Raw genomic sequence first — 20,037 nt, 5'->3', positions numbered from 1 at the left:
GTTGGGCAACTTTTTCTCTCTCCTGTAACTTCAGGAAACTTCCTTTGTGTTCCTCCCGGTGGTCTGGTAGTTCCTTCTGGCAGTTCCTTATCCTGTTTACTGTGCTGCTCTCAGTAGGTCCCAGCCTCTTGAAGGACACACGGTTACCTGCTTGCACTCCGACCCCTCAGGCCAGCTGAGGGTCCCACGTGGTGCTGTGTGTCCTGTGCATCTGGCCAGGTGATGCTCCTGTCAGTGCTGCAGGACAGAACCACTTCTTATGTGCACTGAGCTTTCCAGCTGTCCTGTGGCATCAACTGGCACAGTTCATTTAAGAACTGACAGAGTAGGGTTGGAGATTACAGCTGCTGTATGAAAATAAAAACCCCTCAGTGCTATGTTTGATGTTCCTACACTGGCGGCTGCTTATGCTCCATCCTTTTCAGTGTAGCCTTTGACGCTGCACGTATTTTTTCCTAATAGCTGTGAGGTGCCTCTGGAGGCTCTATCTCTTGCCAAGAGCTTGATTCTTTCAAATTTTGAAAGTAGGCATGGTAAGGTACTAGGTGAAAGACAAAGTTGCTGCTTTTCCAAGAGCTTTCTTCGTTTTTGAAAATCAGACTCTTCCTGACTTCCCACTTCACAGAACATCCAGGTTGTTTAATTGAGTGAGAGCCATCATATGCTCTCTAATATATTTTTGTAAAATTGAAGACTGAACAGTAGCTTCCTGTTTGAGAGAGAGTTTTCAGTGCTAAGATGTGCAAATTGCATTCTTCAGAGGGAAATCTGAATATGAAATAAGTGAAGATAAATGGCAAGACATGCTTTTCTAATGGTCTTTATTTTCAGTGTAACTTTGAGTATACTATGGGTATCTAATGTAATATAAATATTACCTCTAATGTTTAATAAATATTTTAAACACTGTAACTATATTCTTTGCTGTCTTAATGTTTTGTTTGGTTTGTGTTTTTTTTTTTTTAAGAAATATGATACTCTGTGCATAAATCATGTCTTGCATGGAATGAAAATAAGAAACTAGGATTTTATATTAATTTGTATCTGTTCGTTTTCCTGCTTCTTAATGCTTTTGGATGCCTCAGGGTGAAAACTTTAAAATTCTAAGCAGTTGAGGCAGGTCATAGTTCAGTAAGTTCTGTTCAGAAAGATTTATCATGCTCTAGTGGGGAAATGCCTCTTTTGGCATTATCTTTTTTTGTAAAGCATGTTTGCAGTACTATTCTAAAGGTAATTTTCACTGCTTTCTCATAAGCAGTGCTAAGAAAAAAAAAACACCTTTTTTCTTTCTCGTCTGTATGCATTATGGCATGGGAACAGTTTCAGATTTTTGAGAACTTACTAGGAATGCAGAGTAAGTAAATAGTACCTATGTTGAAAGCATCTTGTTTTGTCTAAATGGGAAGTGAGTCACTGAGTCCAGGTCCCCTACCATTATGGGAATGACATCATATCATTCCTCATAAGAATTCTTTCATTCTTAATGTTTTCTTAATCGAGAAAACTCTTTGTGACATTTACCTGCTTAGGTGTCAGAAAATGCTTATTCATTCCCTTTTTCATCTTTTTTTTTATTTTTCTGAAAAGGACTAACTAAAAATGTCTCAGAATCCTGACGAGCCACAGTCAAGTGAAGAAAAATTGAGTGGTTTGGAGGATGGTCAAGAGGAGAGCTTGGAGAACCCAGATCAGTCTGTCAGGAAAAGAATGCGGCAGAGTGCTCCAGGCTCACACAGAGGTGACAGTCCAAAGTGTAAGCCAAACTGCTTTATGGTTTAAAAAAAATAAATTTGTGAATTTTTTTTTTTTTTTTTTTTTTTTTGTGGCAACAGTTCGCAACAGTTCTAGCGTTTTATAGCATTCTGTGCAAGAATATCAAGATTGACAGTTTTGCAGTTAAATACTGCATGGCTCCTGATCGCTTGCTTTGAAACTGTTGTTAACACATTTTCCCCCATTTTGTGTTAGTGATTTATTGTCCATGATAACCACGTGTATCTTGAATACCTTTGCACGTCTGCACTGATGGGAAGAATAACCACCACTCCAGTGCTTTCTAGCTGAACCACTGCTGCTCTTTGCATTATCTGCTAAACCTTCTGCATTGTGGTAGCTTCTGCTTCTACTGCAGGATAAGGAGGGCTGTTACCAACTAAGTAATGTCCTGTCATGGAAGGTTGTATATTCAATCTAAATGCTACTACAGTCAAGCAGGACTGAATATTTTCAGGCAAAAATAAAATAAAATAAAATAACCTAGGAAGTTTATTCCTAAGGCATATTTTTCTTTGTCGTTCCACTTTTAACACAAGGAGCTCAATGCAGTATGGCTACCAATTACTTGTGGCAAATCTAGAGATAAAACAAAGGGGAAGTTTTCTGGTCCCAGGGATTCAATTCGAAGAGGCAGAAGTGCTCAGATAGCTACTTCCAAACTTCTGTAGAGTGTCTCAATATTTAACATTGTATTTGTTGCATTCCTTTCATTTTTCAATAGTGTTCCTTATTACTTGAGGTTTAGTGCCATGTTTGGTGTCATGTCAGAGGAGATGTTCTGAGAGAGTTCCGTTTGTTTGTCTTGCTGGTTGCCTGCCAGGAGATGCAGGGTGTGTAAGAGAGGGGCTACAAGCACATGAAAGTACAACGCCCAGCACAGTCTTGCACTGCCTTGTACCACAACACAGTGGTAGGTCTGGATCCCTCCCCTTCTGCAAGGGAGCAGGTACACTGTGAGATGAAGAATGTGATTTAAGAGAGTTCTTTGGGAAGTGAAAGCCCCTTAGATTTTAGTGCATCCATCGCTAGGGTGAAGTCACTTGGCAGTCAGACAAGAGCTTTCTCATTTAGCTGTGAACTTTGTTATCCTGCTAGTTCTCAGAATATCAATACTTGCTGTGTTCCCAGATATGCTGTGCAAGATAAAGGTCCAAGCAGAAGGAAATAAGGGTGTAAGAGTGCTGCATGAAAAGAGCAAGATATTATTGGATAATTAGCACATTATAAACATACTGTATATACGTGGAACAGCTCTGAATGGCAGACAAGTGATGGGCAGTTACTTTTAAAGGACCTTTTCTATGTTACTAGTTTTAAGTCCAGTTACACTGGATTATCAAATGAGGCAGACAGGATAGGTTGCCTAAAAGACATCTTAGTGAACTCAGCCTGTGAAGATCCATGGTTGGTTTCCTTCACTTGGGGAATTAGTACGTTGCTCCTATGCCTGAACTCTAATTGAAGTGAATGAACTACGGAGAGAAATCTATCCATTAGGGCAATTCTGTTGTGGCTCTTTTCCCCTCTTCTGCTTCACTAGATGTTTTCTGGAGGAGCCAGAATGAACCTTGCCATTCTTGTCTGCCTGACCTGAGGATAGTAATGATGTACCCTTCTCCTTTTTCTTAAACACTTAGGCCAGGGAAGAGCTGTGGTACTTCTGCTAACTTTTGGCAAGGCATTGCAGAGCACCCACACCCACTGCTGGCACTGATGGTAGCACAGCTAGGAGGAATCTCTACCACAAATAATCAGTGGCAACAGGTTTCAGTTCACTTCACTGGGGAGGGGGTGACTCCTCTAACCAGCATGGCCTGTGCCCTTGGGACCTTCTTTGCATTTATGTTTACTTGTTTTTGGGGCCGTGACACTTCCTGCCCTACAGCAATGCCAGTAGCATCCCAGGAGGATGTTCTGTAGTCTAGAACAATTAGGAACTGTAATTCCCAGTGCATCCAGGAAGCAAATTAAGTTTTCTGAAGCTGTCCCTGTCCCTCTTCTACCTTCTAGATTTATAAAATCAGTTGCTACCTTTGTCTTCCATATAATGAAAACTGGCCTGTTTTTTCAGGTTTGGCAGTTCCTCCGTCTTGCCTGTAGGTCCCTGGGCCCAGCTGGAAGCTGCTCACCCGTCCCTGTCAGTCCCAAATGCTTGCCAGAGGAACAGGGCTCAGGCATTGGTGCTGGGACTAGGTTTGATGTCCTTTGTTGCTTGGACGAGGGCCTCTGGGGAAAAAGAGAGTTTGGAGAAGTGCCAGTTGTGCTGGAAGCAGCGAGAAGAATTAGCTACTGGTGTGTTACTGCTTAATGCTAATGGCAGTTTGTTTGCTGACTGCTTTAGAAATGAAGTCACTTCCTTGAAAAAATTAAAATTGAAATGGCAACATCTGCACAATAATTGGAGAAATAGTGTGGTGAAAATACTAGTACTTACAATACTTTCTTCCTACGGTATGGAAAAAAAATGCCAAGAGGCTCTAAGGGAGTCCTAAAGAAGTGACAGTTTGGCTGTGAGGCTTTTTTGGTTTTGTTTTTTAAAAGAGCTTGATTGAACTTGGAAGCAATTGACATACTGAGCCCAGGGTATGAATGGGGGTTCACTCCTTGTTTTCTGTAATACTCCAAACCTGTGTCATCCACCACTGGGGAAGGGAAGGGGAGGAAAGGAGAAGACTCTTCAGACACTGTCTTTTGGCCCTCAAACTGTCAAGAAGCTGGAAAGGGTCCAAAAGTATTCTCAGACTTTTTTTTCCCCAGATTTCTATGGCTGTCTGAGAATTTAATTTATGTTGCAGCTAGTCCTCCTCAACTTGTGTCAATAGAAGAGCTCATGGAGACAGCTAAGGGAGTAACCAACATGGCATTAGCACACGAGATTGTTGTGAATGGAGACTTCCAGATAAAACCAGCTGAATTACCAGAACACAGGTAAGTAAGATTGCTACCAAACAGATACATAAACCTGTACTTTGGAAAGTTGGGTGCTCTTGCTCACTGATGCTGAGCAGTGGCTGTAGTTGTTCACCAGAGAGGCTGATCTGCATCTCTTTATCTGATCACAGAAACGGATGGATTGCAGAGGTCCCCTTGCTCAGGAGAGCCTGGGCTTTGTGATGGGGCAGGCCTGCTTTAGTAAAAGGGTCCTGTATTTGGCTTAGGTGAGGGTTTTGTACACAGCTCTTTACCACATGGAAGAGTGGTCAGTCAGAATGTGCTTGAAGAGGGCTCTGGAATCTTCCTTGGATTAAATGTGGGGGTTTTGTGTGACTAGAGTGTGTAGATAAGTGGTTGGAGCAGAAAGCACCTATGACTGTATCTGCAGTTGTAGACACTGTCAGTAGAGTACTGTATTGGCTGCTCCTGGAGTGCCCCAGGGCATTTACTCCTCAGCTGCACACTGAGAGAGCCTTGGGAACCTGCTGATCCCCATGGGCCTGCTTTGTGTGCCTGTACCTGTCATCATTATCCTGCTTCAGTGCTGAAGTTAACCTGGGTGTGAACAGGAGCCTGCCTGCTGAAGAGGAGGAACTTTCAGTGTTTTGAATTAGGATTTGGTACTGAAGTAGTAGAATTGGTTTTTTGGTTGTTGGTTTTTTTTTTTATATACAAATGGAACTGATCCTTTATCTCAGAGTAGTGAGGAAAATTACTTCATTTCTCTTAGGCTTACTTAATGAATGTTACTTGTTAGTAAAGGAATACAAATACTGGTCTTTTGAAGACAAGCAGTAGTTTTTGTGATTTCTTCTTTTTTCCTTCCAGTTGTTTAGTTTAGAGGTACCATATGATAGATAGCTTCAAGGATTTTAATTTGTAGCCACCTTTGCTTGTATGTAACCCTCTATTAGGATACAAGGCATTCTAAATCCTGTGTCCAGTTTTTCTTGCTTTCCTGTGCAACTCCAAATGACAGATCTCTTTTCAGTTAATTGTTATATATTCATTATGACATTATATTCATATTATTACATGCTGGTTTTCAGGAGCTGCAGGTTATCTTTGTAAGGTGGTGCAGGGACAAATCTTTTTAACTGGTCATATTTACCCACAGCTTAGAAAAACAAGTAAGAGATATTGTGCATAAAGCTTTCTGGGATTGTCTGGAAGCTCAGCTAAAGGAAGATCCACCGACCTATGACCATGCAATTAAACTGCTTGGAGAAATTAAAGAGGTAAGAGGATGTGATATCAAGATAAATTATTGAATTTGAGTAGCTGCATTGATATATATGAGCAGAAGTGGTTGAAGTTTGGCTTTTCTTAAAGGACTCTGTCTATCTTTTTTGTTACTGTATCGCTGTCTGTGAACATACCTAAGTTGTCCGTAAGTTGTATAACCCCAGAGGAGAAACTTGAATGTATAAACAAATGCCAAACCTGTAAGATGATTAAAAGGCAAGTAATACTAGTTTCCTAATTCCAGGCTTCCTTCCTGTTAGAGCAGTGGTATTAGTGACAGGATCCGTGAGATGCCCCACGCTGGGCTGACAGAGCCAAGGACAGGAGTCTGACGTATGTACTACAGAGTATTTACCACTCAGTAACCTCAGTACCACCAGAATGAGGTGAAACATTTGGAGCTGGTGAATGGTTGATGTGTTTTTTTAAAAAAAATGAGATTCCACTTGTAAAGGGCAATTACTTTAAATAAAAAGTGGTTCAGTAACTGTTTCAATCTTTGTAGTCTTTGATACGTAGAACTAATGCACTGTTAAAAACTTCCCATTTCAGAATCTCCTGTCTTTCTTGTTGCCTGGTCATACTAGACTGAGAAACCAAATCACAGAGGTTCTTGATCTGGATTTGATAAAACAGGAGGCAGAGAATGGAGCCCTTGAAATTTCAAAGTTGGTTGAATTTGTTATTGGGATGATGGGGACACTCTGTGCTCCAGCTCGAGATGAAGAAATTAAGAAACTGAAAGATATTCATGAAACAGTTCCTCTGTTCAGGTACTGAAATGGCATTTATTAGTCACATTGGGGGTCTCTTAAATAATTCTAAATATGGGGGTGTTTTCTAGCAGGGCAACTTGCAAATCATTGTAGAAAAAAAGAGTGGTAGGGAAGGGGATATAGTTGAGGGTGTGAAGGCGAGAGATGCTCCAGAAGTCTCTAACAAGGACCATCTTTGTTCTGGTGAATTGGAGTATTTGTCTTGCTCCTGCATGGCACTGAAGGATATCCTCTTAAATGTCAATAGCAGGCAAATGGTCAGTTTGTACCAGAATTTACAATCCACAGCAGAAAGGGGGGAAAAAAGCAAGTAGGAGCATGGGGAAAAAGAGCAACCAGGACCATAGGAAAAAGTGTTGCTGTTCTCCAAGCAGCTTGTCCTTTCTCCCCAGTCCGAGCTCTCTGCATCTAGACCCGCTCCCTGTAGAACGTCCTTTCGGTTCTAGAGGGAGTGTGTGTGCCAGATGTCAGAGCAGAGAGGCTCTTCCTTTGTCACCATGTTCTCAGCTGAGCAGCACAAGGTCTCAATAGTTCAAAGAAATTTAATTAACCTTGCTGCTTTCTAATTTGATAAGCTTCCGGGAGTTCAGGAGTGACGTGGCAGAAATACTGCCAGCAGAAATTAGGTTGCCTCAAAATTAAGGTGGTTTTCTTTGGTGTTTATTTATTTTTTTTTCCCCTTGGGTCTGATTATTCACTTTCCACTGAGGCTGGCTTTATAGGCTGCCAACAGAGACAGCATGCAAGCCTAGAAACCCAGGTGTCTTCTTAGGTATTCAATATAAGACCCTGCACATCCTGGGAAATAGAATCTATGGAGCTAGGAAAATTAATTCCATGGAGGGTTTTTTACAGGAGAGCAAGATTGATTTCCTGCTTGGAAGCAGCACATGCATGTGTGTACGTGCTTGCTCAGGCTTTCTCTCTGTCTCATGCTCTTCAACGGTTAAGCACCCCGTTAATGTTTCTCCCATGCATGTTTTCCTTCTTTCCTTAGACAATCTGTAATGAATCTTGTACATAGTACCTCTTAAACATCTGCAGCCTTGAATAACTTTCTCTGTTTGTTTGTTTAGAGCAATTTTCTCTGTATTAGACCTAATGAAAATGGATATGGCAAACTTCGCTGTCAGTAGTATTAGGCCAAAATTAATGCAGCAGTCTGCTGAATATGAAAGAAAGAAGTTTCAGGAGTTTCTTGAGAAACAGCCAAGTATGACTTTGTTCCTTCCTTTCTTCCCTTCTGACCTCCCGGTAAACTGCATGTCTTTGCTTGTACACCATGAAAAGAAATCAGATTTTTTTTTAATAAGTTCTAGAACTTGTATGGTAAATGACAGCTTGTGCCCCAAAACTGTGGTGTGAAAAAATCTGCTGGAACAACAGTTCTGCACTGAGTACACTGGAATTCAGTTTTGTTTCAGCACAGTGTGGGACATAGTGACCTAGTGTTGTGTCACCTACAGCTCCCTGAAGCTGTATTGGTTAGTTCTGTTTCAGATGTTCTGCTTAATGCAGTAAGTGAAGTGCATGTCAGTAACTGATATCATGGAGATAAGTGATAGTAACTTATGGGATTATTTGGAAATTATTGGTTAAAAAAACTAACTTCAAAAAGGAGTTTTCTTAATGATTTGTTTTTTCCCCCTCCTCTTCTAGATTCTTTAGACTTTGTCACAAGGTGGTTGCAAGAAGCAGCAGATGATCTTGCAAAGCTGAGATGTAAAGCGTTGCCTCCCCACTGTAGTGATGATGGTGCCACTGGTGGAGCTTCTGCCTTGTGCTCCACTGCTGTACAAAATCAGGCCTATCTGAAGCTCCTAAAGTGGGACCATGTAAACAGGCCCTTTCCAGAAGTAGGTATTTAACAAAAAGTGGATCTCTATGCTTGTTCTTTTTTGGTTTTGTTTTTTATTTATTTCTGGGGTATAACAGAATCTGTTTGGATTTGTAGCCTTGTAACAGGTGCAATACTAAAACCTTTATCTCATTATTGAGAGCTCTTGTACCTGTCAGGTACCTTCTTCTCAGTATTGAAGCTTCCTTGGTTGGAAAAGATTCTTTTCATTTTGTTCCTGATACTCACCTACCGAGTATGTGTTGCTCTTGTCTGTACCTTATCCTTACTGCTGTCAATAGGTGAGCACCACAGTGTCACTTCACAGCCCTGTGTCCTGACTTCATTCTGTGCTGCCCTCCTCATTCTTTGCAGACAGTGCTGATGGACCAGACTCGTTTTCAGGAAATACAGCTGGAGCTGGAGCAGCTCCTCCTGACTGGGACAGTCCTCCTGGTCACATTCAGCGCAGCCGGCTCGGCGCTGCTCGACGTTCCTGGCTTTGCTGAGAAAATCAAAACCATTGTCAAGGTGCTGCTGACAGGAGTGCATCTCCCGTGAGTATGGAATAGTCCCAGTCACATGGAGGCAGCTGTAGTGGTCTTTTCACCCCACTAAATAAACAGTTTAAGCCTCTCTGGCTGTGGAGCGCAGAGTATCTAGAGGCAGCTGGGAGGGCTTTTTATGAGCCCAGGATGGCAATTTTAATTGTTTATTCACAGAACTTTCTTGTTCTGTTATTTTCTGATATATACATGCTCCTTTTTCCAGAGTACGCTTTCCATGATGCCTGGCTGGCACATGGGAGAGCAAGCAGCTAACCACACTCGCAGCTGGGGCCAGGCTTCCTCAAGAATTAGAGTGTGGAACAGTAAGCTGCTTGCAGATGTTGAGTGATGGCTCTGCACATTGCAGGTGGATAACTGGTTTTGGCATTAATCAGAGCTGTCTGTGTAGGCAGAAAGTCAGCTCTTATTTGTATGGATTGTTCAGGCTGGAAAGCTTTAATGGTATCCCACCTCCTTCTCTTGTATCTCAACTTTATTCTTCATATGTATACATGAAACCTTGTTTATAGTTCTGGCTTTATCTGGATTATGCTTCTTCAATTACATTTGATATGTAAGACAACTATAATTGGATAGTTCATTTTTAAAAGGTGGGAAAAAAGTAACTAAAATAGCTAAGTAATGCTTTACTCCACATTCTCTAGGTCCTTTAACCTGAAGGAAGCTTTGGCTACCATCGGTGAAAAGGTGTGTGCAGAAATGAACAGCTGCCTTTCCCAGCACGGGTTTACGCCCTTCTCAGCCGAGAGAGAGACTGTACTGAAAGGACAAATCCAGGCTGCAGCCAACCCTGACAACACCGTATCCAAGCTGATAGGTATGCTCTGACAGAACTGCTCTGTCCTCAGCCACCCCTTGTCGCTCAGTGCACAGCTGTAGGTAGCACGTCGTGCATGGTTTCTCATTTAACGTGTTTCAAATTCTTGTTTGCTTGCTGTATTTGACATGCAATTACACTGTTTCTGACTGACTGTCTCTTGCGAACACAAACCAAAACCCTTGGTCCAATTTTTCCAGATTCTCGAATTCAAAAGTTTCTGGAGAATTATCTTGCATCTAGTCACCAGAAATCGTTACCTGCTCTTCCTGGAGGATTAGGCCCTATTCAAAAAGAGCTGGAGGAGATTGCTGTCAAGTATGTTCGTCTTGTCAACTACAACAAAATGGTCTTCAGCCCTTACTATGATGCTATCCTTGGCAAAATACTGACTAAGGAAGAATCCCAACTTCTGGGGAAGTCAGAAGAATCATAAAACCAGTTTGTATGCTACCAATATGGTATTGTCAGCTGTTTCTAAAAATTGCACCGATATTTGTCTAGGAAAACAGCTTTCCATGTAAATACTGGCTCCTTTTAATTCACTAGTGATGGCTGATGAGGAAAATAAACGAGATGCAAAAAGGGCTCTGAAGTAAATAATGAGAGAGATGCATTTTTACTGTAAGTATGCAACCTGGGGGGATGTCTGGGTAGTGTTCTGACTGCAATGACTTTTGAGCTGATGCTAGGCAGAGCAAGTTTAAGAACCAAACTTAGTATTTGACTGGCTCATTTTAGGGCATTTTACACCAATTTACCGTGAATTTAGTTTAATTAATCCAGAGCAGGTTAGGAATGGTCCTTCCCAGAAGCGGTTATTTGGCTTTAAAAAAGTCTTTAAAGACTTAAGAAGAAAATTAAAATCCTAGATAAGAGAAACTTTAACAAAGGCAAAAAACAAAGCCAAACAGCACTTTATTGTAGTGTTATGGTTAGTATGGTAGGCTACTAGTTTTTTCTGCATTTTACTGCATTTTTTAATAGCATTTTTTTGCTGTTTACCTGCAAATGTTACAAAACACATGATATATTTTTGTAGCAAATTTTCTGGTTATTGGGTAACTGTCCTCTGCTATGTACAGTACTTACAAAGGTGGCAATCTTATAGATTGCAGCTGTATTTATCTCTTGTAAAGACTTCAGAGGGGCAGAGCTAAAATGTTTTGATAAAAGTGGCATTTCTTACCTTTTTTTTGCTAGTAGTTTACTCCTTTTTATGTGAAATACTAATTTTCAAGTAAATCTTTGTCATTTTTCGGAAGGTGGATTTAAAGTGTGTGAAACTTTAGACTGATAATTTTACTTGTTTTTTAAAACTACGACTGGAGATGGGAATATTTTCAGTATAAGATTTTTTTTGACTTTGTAGAGGTGTTCTTGAAAATTAAAATATTTATAGGTCTTGAATTTAATTAGCTATATCTTGTATAGATGGGTGTTCACAGAAGAGCTCAGTGATCTTACAGCCTTGTTGCAATTTCAAACTCAGCTAGGAGGTAAGTACCTTTGAAGTTTTTCCCTAGTTGAGCACAATGCTGTATTACAGTCATCAAAATCTGACAATTTTATGAAAGCAAAGTTCATAGTTATTAACAGGAAGTGGCTCAAGTACTGGACTATCCAAAACAAAAGAAAACAACACATTCTAAAAAAGACCCCAACAAGTTATGTAAGATAAATATATAAAAGGGCCCTTTCATTGCTAACGTCCGCGTTCATTTTATTAATCAACTGCTCAACCAAAATAATAGAACTTGAAGGAGGCACTTGATCGTAAATCAACGTTGACACTTCCCTTTCCAGTTTTCCTTAAGTGTCAGTGTCCTGTAGCTGCACTAACTTTGAGTTGGGAGGAAGGTGGGATAAACAAGACCTTTTATTCCTTATGAGCCTGTGCAACTACAAAACCAAATCTTTTCTAATTAATTACAAACCACCTTCCCTAAGGGAAACCCCCACCAGAACCCTGCAAGAGATCACCAGCTCAGACAAGTGATTCTTCTCTTGGCTAAACATACTCAGATAGTAAAAATGGATTTCTGTTTTTCAATCTGTCCTTGATAACTCAAAACTGAATAAGTTGTTTAGCCAGAAAAAAAAAGTTCTTAAGGAAGTTTTTGGTGTGGTCCATGTCACTGTTTGAATTGGCAAAGGATACTACAAAGGTCTTTAAAATTGCTGCGTCTGCTTACTGCACTCTGTTATTAGTGCAGGATCCACCTCAAAACACAGCCTACAGCTCTACAGCTCCAAAAAAAGGAATTCAGGAGTCACTGTAGCAAAAGAACGACCAGAAACGTTATTGCTAGAGATCTATAAAAAACACAAAGCTGTTTTGATTTCTGTTAAATGAGAGTTGCAGAAGGTATGAATTGCTGCTGTTACGTTGTCTTTTAGTATTGCCTAGCAGCTGCCTTTAAAGGCCCCTGTGAATTATGCATACTGCAAAAATTTAGATGCTGTAGGGAACATTCTGAAGGGATGTGGGGAGGAACATTGTCATGGTGAAACAACCTACCTAGGAAAGGCTTAGAGAAGTACATGACTGATGCTAGAATGCACAGGGCTGTGTCATCAATAGACAAGATTGTACTTCCTTCATCTAGGAGGTAGCTGCTCCCAGTTCTGGACCTGTGAGTCCAGATGTCCGTGACGGCCAACTCCTGCTGAGCCTGGCGGCGAGGCATGGGCGGTGCAGAGCACAGGGGTCGGTGCAGGGGGTGCCACCTCCCCTCAGGGTGGGGACTTGGTCCCAGGGCTTCACAGAGAGTAAAGCGCAGGGCCCACTTCTGGCTCTGGTGTCACCTCTGGGGGCACACACAGTGGGGAAGAGCATCTTGTGGGTGGGTGTTGTAGGCCTGTCAACAGTAAAGGTCGAACGAGACTCTAGTAAAGTGCAAACCACGTTAGTGATTTTCCGAGGTTGGTGTTTTAATGATAGTGGCTGATGAAGACTTTTTCTATGTCCTCTGTAAAAGAAATAGAGAGACACGATTAAGTGGCAAAGCAAAAAAGAAATTCTAGGATTGAATTCACACCTCCTTGTGAATGTTTGCAGGGTTACACATATGCTGTTTCACCCCTCAGTCTGGCAGATTGGAGCACTGACCTATGGTCTGTGCTGCTGGTGACAGGGACGTTTTCCAGCTTGTCCGAGTATCTGAATTCCCTGTAGTCCACAGGGGTTCTTAGGGTCTCACCAGAGTGCAATTCTGAATCATCAGTTACAAGTTAAAAGCTCAAGTATGCCTAGAAACTGCTTCGGAAGTTCATGTAGTGTTTTTGTTAGCTTGTTTGAAAATAACAGGTGAAACTGTGTATCTAATATCTGAACATTTAGCTTTGTACATTAAGTGGAAGACCAATGCAGTTATCCAGGAACAGACTGTGGCCGTTAGTCCTCCTGAACAATCCACATCAGAAATGTGTACCGAGTTTGTCGTACAGTGCTGTCTTCTTTGAGCAGTCATGGAATTAAAAGCAAAAGTATACTGTATCCTCTAGAAAAATGGAAAAAAAAGCTAATTCTAATATGTACGCTCTGATGAATTTCCTGTGACAGTCTTATTAACATTGCTTTTGAAGTGGCTGAGCAGTATTTAAGAAGTACCTTGTTGTGTTTGAATAAAACCAGAATGAGGCATGATGTTATGGATATCCTTTTATTTTAAAGGAATGTTGGTTTTTTTTCCATTTTCAACTACAAAACAGATTCCATACATTCTGCCATAAATAAAAACGAACAATAAGGCAGGGCACTACATGAACAAACTGAGAACAACTGTTTTCCAGAAAATGTGAATTAAAAATGCTTCACAAGTATAAGCCATCCAGTTTTTAAAATAAAACTGTTGAAAACCCACAAGATTTCAAGTGGTAGATGTGAACACCCTTGAAGAACAAAATGCAGTTTTGACATTTTGTACTTTTGGTTTTGAAAACCTAGTTTTGTTCAGGGCACATTCTAAGGTTGTTCTGGCTGTTCTCAGATCAAGAACCATAGGGGAGAAGAGGCACCACAGTAACAAAACCATTTTCAAGATTTTTTTTGTTTGCAGCTGTCCCTTTTAAATGCTTGACTTTTAAGAGACTGACGGACTCAATGCAAGTCTTTGTCTGTCACAGTAGAACTCCGGGCTTGTTTCACCGGATCCTCTTCTGCTGTCGTGCTCTGTAAATGTCATGTACAGGGGGAACTACGGATCCTTTCTCCTCCTCGTCGTCAGAGTCCTCGTGTGGTCTCTTGGCGGCCTTGTTGAGCACAGCGTTATTCTCCACAGGTCCATTGCCTTCCACGGCTATTTCAGGTAGGCCTCCAGTAATTATTCGGACAGCTTCATCAACAGCTTCAGACAGAGAAAAAGATGAATTTAATTTGTGAAACTAAACTCCCTGATTAGAACCAAGCATGTGAACAGGGACTCCAAGGCAGATGCATTGTGGAGATTTCTGGAACATGAGACCTCTTCCTACCCTGTTCTAGAAATGTTAAGAAATAAGTCTTGACTGACTAAAACTCTGAGCTATGGCAAACACTAATTATAAAGTAAATGCTGCTGCTTCAGCTTGAGACATCCCTTTGCACAAGTATTGAGGTCATCTGCAAGCTTAATAAAACAGGAAAGCCTACTGGGGAAACTGTGTAACTAGTTTGTGATTCATCAGAAGGTAGGCAGAGGAGTCAGTTTCTGCTTACCAACAGAGAAAGCTTCAAAAGTACCATGTATCATTTAAATAGATGGTTTATTTTCACTCTAAAGAAATGAAATCCTAGCTTGGTTTCTCTCAAATCATTTGCTCCTTAAACTAACAGATGTGGTGGAAAGTAGTGCATTATCAGCTGCTGTAGTCTACACAAAGCCTGGAGTGCGCATCTGTCCTGTTTTTATATTTCAGAAAACAAAGCTCTGTGAATTGTTCTTAAGCACTGCAACAATTCTCATTCAGAGTCAGGCCTGCCAGTGAAGTTACCACACTGCAAGTCTGGACTTTAATGTTACAGTTATGATGCTGCCAGAAATGACTCTTTGCTTGTTTTAAAGGATAGTCTGAAAAAAATCTTCATTTCTTTCTTTTAATGGTTACCACCAAAATGTTATTTAAAGTAGGAGCTGGTGATTTCCATCCAGGTTTTTGTCTTTGGGATGATCTCCCCACAGTTAAATGGACAAACTCTCTGTACAGGTTCCAACCTAGGGACGTAGGCAGTTCAACAGCATACTCTTAAATAATAATTACACATCTGTAAATGAGGTCTGGATTTTAGACAGCGATATGCACATGTAAAACAGAGTCATACCCAGCACCATCACAGACTCCAGGGCGAACAAATAACTTACTGTCTGGCAGTTTGCATCTTCTGAATATCTCCATGAGCTCATCCACTTGAACAAAGGGACCCTGATGTGTTACCGGAAAAAAAAAGTTTAGAAGATTATTTTCAACAGAGCAATAGCATACTGTGGTTCTGGCAAAAGAGAATCTCTTCTACAGCTTTTTGAAGTTTTCAGAATTCATTAAAACAAACCTGAAAACAAACAGGAGGTGGCAGGAGCTTCATGAGAACTACAGCTGCTGGTGGAACAGGAAATACACCTCCCGGGACAGGATGTAAACCTGGAGCTGTGGGAAGAAAAACTATGAAGCCAGGGCAAGAAAGCCAGGCTTGAACTGCTTCTACAGCCTTATTATCTGGTGCAAATTACTACCCTGTCACTTTTACCTCTACTAATTACACATCTAGTCAGTGATCTGAAGTCTACGAGCAGCATGTGTAACAGCTTATCATTTACCAGACCCCAAACTACTTGTTTTTATTTCCATGTGACCTTCCCATTAAGTAAAATATGCCTTTAGCAATCCAATTAAATAACAGCCTAAAATTTAAGCACCTGTTTAGATGACTAACGACTGGGAAGAGCCTGTGATTAGCTTCACCAAGCACACAGGTTAATACCTGGCTGCCAGGTGAAAGGTAACCACTTCTGGCTGAACATCTGACTTACGTGCCAAGTGTCTTGGCTGAAATGGGATCATTTGTTGAGTGTCCGGTTTTGGATATTCAGGTTTTCTGTCTACTTCATCTTTGAGAACAGGCACAATGGAAGGTGCAACCACAGGGTCTGGAATTATCGCTGCCAGCTTGGCACGGGAGACATCCTGCAAAAGCAAATTAAAGAGCACTGAACTTGGCAGGATCACACTGCTTGTTTGAATTAGAATAAAATATCTCTCTACACCAGTTGCTTATTCTCACGTTGTCATCGTTGTAATTTCAGAAGACCATCTGGGCAAAACTTGCAGCATGTTTTCATCAGACATTTAGTCCTACAGTGTCCCAGCTGGGAGTAATGAAATTTATTTTTTTTTTTTTTTTTTTTTACCAAACAGGACCACATTTGTAATTTTTGAGTGGCTCTTTTTCTAAGGTTAAAAATATTTAGGTGAACAGGTGCAGACCACTAGGCCTTCACAGCTATCGTTTTCCCCTCATTTCACTCCCTAGACTGCTCTAGCTGGAAAGGCAACAGAGCAGAAGGTGGTCAGCAGGCATGCAAAGCTCCAGTTCAAACAGAATTCCACGCTGGATTGTCCCAGGTACACCCCACCAAACACCCACTCAGCGAGACGCACTCTCCTGCACGTCAAAGCACACCTCTGACTTTGAAATAACTGTGTCCCAGTTGTGCTAAAAGTATTCAATGACTCAATGTGACTCTTATTTCTACCAATGGAGTTGTTTTACAAGTGTATGAAGACCAACAATTCAGCCGCTTTGCTAACTTTGATGACGTCTGTATTTTAAAAAATTCCCTTTCTGTGTAAGAAATAAGTGGAAGCTGAGGCACTATTTTTGAGACATGAATTGAAGGCTCTCTTCCTGCTCACACAAACAGGAACCAGCAGTTCCCCAACAGAGCTGTTTCTTCCTCTCTGGAAGCCTATTTTACATCATGCTTAAAATAAAATCAAATAAAAAAATCAACATTCTTTTCCATTTGGATGGTTTTCTAGAGAGTTATGACTTTCCACATGACTAAAATAGTAGTTAAAATACATGTGGTGAGAAATGAGATGGGAGACCACCAGAGAGAGGTGTCTGGCCTAGACTTCTGAACAGCAGCACCAAAGCACTTTAGCCCTAATCAACAATGGGAAAAAGCAAGCAGCCACTGATCTCTGCAGAGACTTCTCCTCAGTCACTGGCAGCTATCACTGGGCCTGCAGAATCTTTGTTTTGATGTGGTTTGCAATGAAGTGAGTTTTGCCAGCTGGAGCAGAAGGGCAGGCAGTGATGCTTCATAGACATGACCTGAGTCTACAAACTTTCAAAAGAATCTTGGTGTTTGAAGGAGCTCAGGTTTACGTCTGAAGTGGAGGCCTGCAACTGAATGGTGATGGTGTTAACACATCGACCTTTCCGTGGGAGGATGAGAGGTTAAGATGAACACAAGAAGTTTCATCTGTTAGTCCTGTTCTTGCTCCTGTTCTGCCCTGGCACTTCATTGCCCCACAAGACTACAAGGCTGAGGCATACCAGGCTGGTTTACCAGCATTTCTAACAAGGGAAACATCTGTAAGGCAAGTCCTAAACAAGGAATTACTCAACTTTGGCAGGACTGAAGAGAATTAGCAATAAAATTGAGTGTTCTTACCCACTTACCTTATAACCCAGAGCCTTCAGTTCACTAGCAGAGCAAGGGTACAAATCCATGAACTTATACCTGTCTACCAGCAGAGCTGTTTCTTTACCCTCATATTCTTCCTTGAATGCTGTAAACCTCCGTTTTTCCACTTTCAGTATACTGGCTAGATCACCAATGTTACTTTCAAAAGCTAAAAATCGAGCCCAGATTTCCCTGTAAAAGAAGAGATAGACAGCTGCTGAAGGAGAACAGATTACTGATCCCAGTTAAAAAACACACAAGAAGAGAGATTCAAAGAAGGTAATTTAGGAACACATGACCACTTCTGTTACTTATTTTAGATGCATCTGGAACATGGGTTACCTTCCCAGCACCTGACATATTTCTGTAAGAGCTTTCAGTCGGGTGGATCATAAAGGACTTTGGTATGGGAAGCGAAGGACTTCTGCTGTGTATGACTTCAGCATTTCAGGTAAGCTTTTATCATCAGTGTAACATGCACAAATAGACTTTACTCATCCCACTACACAGAATTTCACTCTGATATATGAAGGCCTTTTCAGCACAGGTTATGATTTAGTTCATCTGCATAGCCAAGTGTATTCTAGCAGCCAAGAGCAATACCCTGCAATGCCACAGGCGGCACTTAGGAGTTTTACGTAGTCCGGAATAGTACGTTACTGCTTATCTCTCTGTGGAAAAATCTCATATATAACTTAAGCAACATCTGACCATATTCTGGACTTAATTCGACTTTCATTTTAGCTTTGGAGTTCACCTTGGAAAAAGATTCAGATTTAAATTCTTGGCTTTCTCGCTTTTGAACTGGCCATGAAACCCTTCTGCCCGACGGGAGCGGCGGCGCCCATCGGTGTGCGCAGCAACGCCACGTGTCGCTCCCGAGGGCTGCTGCCTGCTGCCAGAGCAACAGTGCTGAACACCTGGGCTGCAAAGGGGCTTGTAGCTGGGGTTTTTTGAAAAATAAATTTTTTTAAGTAGTAATGAAAACACAGTGGTGCGTGGTTAATGCAAGTATTTTTCTGGTTCTTTTGCCCTTTTATTTTCAGTTGGCTAGATGTTAGCATTCTCCTCAAATTCCCAACTCATCTTCTCTAGTACAATGCTCCTCAATCTCCCTCAACTTGAGCTGAGAACTCAAGATGTTCTCAACTCCCTCTCCCCATCCACCTGGAGTATCTATCTGGTGAGCCCTACCTGTCATTAGCCACTCCACCTGCTCAAACCCCTGAACCATTATCTATCCTCAACACTCCAGCACCAGTGAGGTTTTAAAGCCAGTAAGATAGGGACTTTCCAAAACCTGTCACAGTTGTTGCTATTGTGGACAGCATGAAGAGGGGAAGGAACATCTGTCATGCTAATTTTGTCATGCTGTTCATTTTTCTAATTTCTTTGGGATGTTTGTAGCTGAAAGGGGTTATGTATCTTTTTTTAGTGTAGTGAAACTGCTTTTGCAGACATACCCAGATTTCTCAGGTGGAAGGCTCCCTGAAGTTAAAACACGTTCAAACAAAACTCTTGTATTATTGTCCTCTTTAAAAATAGAAAGAAAAAAGAAAAATCACACTGAGTAAAATATATTAAAGACAATTTAAAATAATTTCCATTCAAAGAAACGTGTACATTGAACTAAATGTAAGGCTGACATTCTGATACCTGGATTTGAATTTCAGTACGTAGAAAAAAAATCTGAACACCTACATAAATCTTAACCAATGTCAAATTCTACTGTGAATTTGTTATTTGAAAGTCTGCTTTTGTTGACAGCAAGAAACCAATCCCAGTACATTTTTTTTTATAACAGCACAGCTACCACTTAGCATAACTTCAAGATCTCTGTTTTTTCTGGTTTCTTTAATTATCACAGTGGCATATCTCAACAGTTTTAAATTTGGCTTTTCAACTCATTACTTCCCTTTTAAATTAGGACAATTACTTATATATTCCTTAGTACTTATATATTCCTCAGAAGTCCCCCTCATATTATTTATTAGACCTGGTTCCTGAAAGCAGTCAGCCTTTGTACTTTGCCAGCTGAGGAAAAGGAGTGGTTGGTGGTTTTGTTCTTAAAACTGCTGGCTTCTGCCCTGTCTCTCTCGCTGTGTCTGTTACCCTATCTTACATTCACAGGAGTTCAGAGATCAATTTTCTTGTTTTCAGCAGTCTGCTGGGTTGACAAGATGGAGCAAAACAGTGGCAAGTTTAAGATAATTTTTTTCTGGTGGCAGTCCATGGAAAGGCATTGCAAATACTCATGTGGACCTAAAATAATTTCTTGCAAAATTAAATATACTTTGACTTAGAAAATAATCTGTTTACACCCCATAGGTGATAAAGCTCCAAATCTGTTCACACTTTCAAAGCCTGAAAGAAAAAAAAGGTACTGTATAGTCTGACAGGAGAGATTCACATG

General features: G+C 40.9%; 2 protein-coding genes across 2 annotated transcripts in view; one reads left to right on the top strand and one right to left on the bottom strand.

The window, feature by feature from the left end:
- The first annotated feature begins 1,597 nt into the window (after positions 1 to 1,597).
- On the top strand, positions 1,598 to 11,289 carry TCP11L1 (t-complex 11, testis-specific-like 1). The gene is made up of 9 exons (XM_008936761.1): positions 1,598 to 1,753; positions 4,572 to 4,704; positions 5,828 to 5,948; positions 6,508 to 6,728; positions 7,808 to 7,944; positions 8,391 to 8,587; positions 8,944 to 9,125; positions 9,782 to 9,954; positions 10,155 to 11,289. The coding sequence occupies exons 1-9, from the start codon at positions 1,600 to 1,602 to the stop codon at positions 10,388 to 10,390; spliced, it is 1,554 nt and encodes a 517-aa protein (XP_008935009.1). The 5' UTR covers positions 1,598 to 1,599; the 3' UTR covers positions 10,391 to 11,289.
- Positions 11,290 to 13,603: 2,314 nt separating this feature from the next.
- The window catches only part of CSTF3 (cleavage stimulation factor, 3' pre-RNA, subunit 3, 77kDa), a gene marked incomplete at its 5' end in the record, with an annotated part of 39,508 nt that continues 33,074 nt past the window's right edge, over positions 13,604 to 20,037 (bottom strand). The window contains 6 exons of the mRNA XM_008936763.1: positions 13,604 to 14,303; positions 15,297 to 15,357; positions 15,485 to 15,579; positions 15,963 to 16,116; positions 17,621 to 17,816; positions 19,088 to 19,157. Of these exons, the coding sequence (XP_008935011.1) occupies positions 14,101 to 14,303; positions 15,297 to 15,357; positions 15,485 to 15,579; positions 15,963 to 16,116; positions 17,621 to 17,816; positions 19,088 to 19,157 (779 nt within the window). The remainder of the gene's footprint in view (positions 14,304 to 15,296; positions 15,358 to 15,484; positions 15,580 to 15,962; positions 16,117 to 17,620; positions 17,817 to 19,087; positions 19,158 to 20,037) is intronic.

This window comes from Merops nubicus, unplaced genomic scaffold (genome assembly GCF_000691845.1).
Source record: "Merops nubicus isolate BGI_N331 unplaced genomic scaffold, ASM69184v1 scaffold39843, whole genome shotgun sequence".
Taxonomy (NCBI): Eukaryota; Metazoa; Chordata; class Aves; order Coraciiformes; family Meropidae; genus Merops; species Merops nubicus.
Note: the sequence above shows the minus strand (reverse complement) of the source record. Positions and strands in the feature narration are given on the sequence as shown.

Bases quoted from the DNA above. Each gene is read 5' to 3' on its own strand.
- TCP11L1 (XM_008936761.1), top strand. From the start codon at position 1,600: ATGTCTCAGAATCCTGACGAGCCACAGTCAAGTGAAGAAAAATTGAGT. The intron at 4,705-5,827 runs GTAAGTAAGATT...ATTTACCCACAG, and splicing joins GCTGAATTACCAGAACACAG to CTTAGAAAAACAAGTAAGAG. The intron at 9,955-10,154 runs GTATGCTCTGAC...CAATTTTTCCAG, and splicing joins CACCGTATCCAAGCTGATAG to ATTCTCGAATTCAAAAGTTT.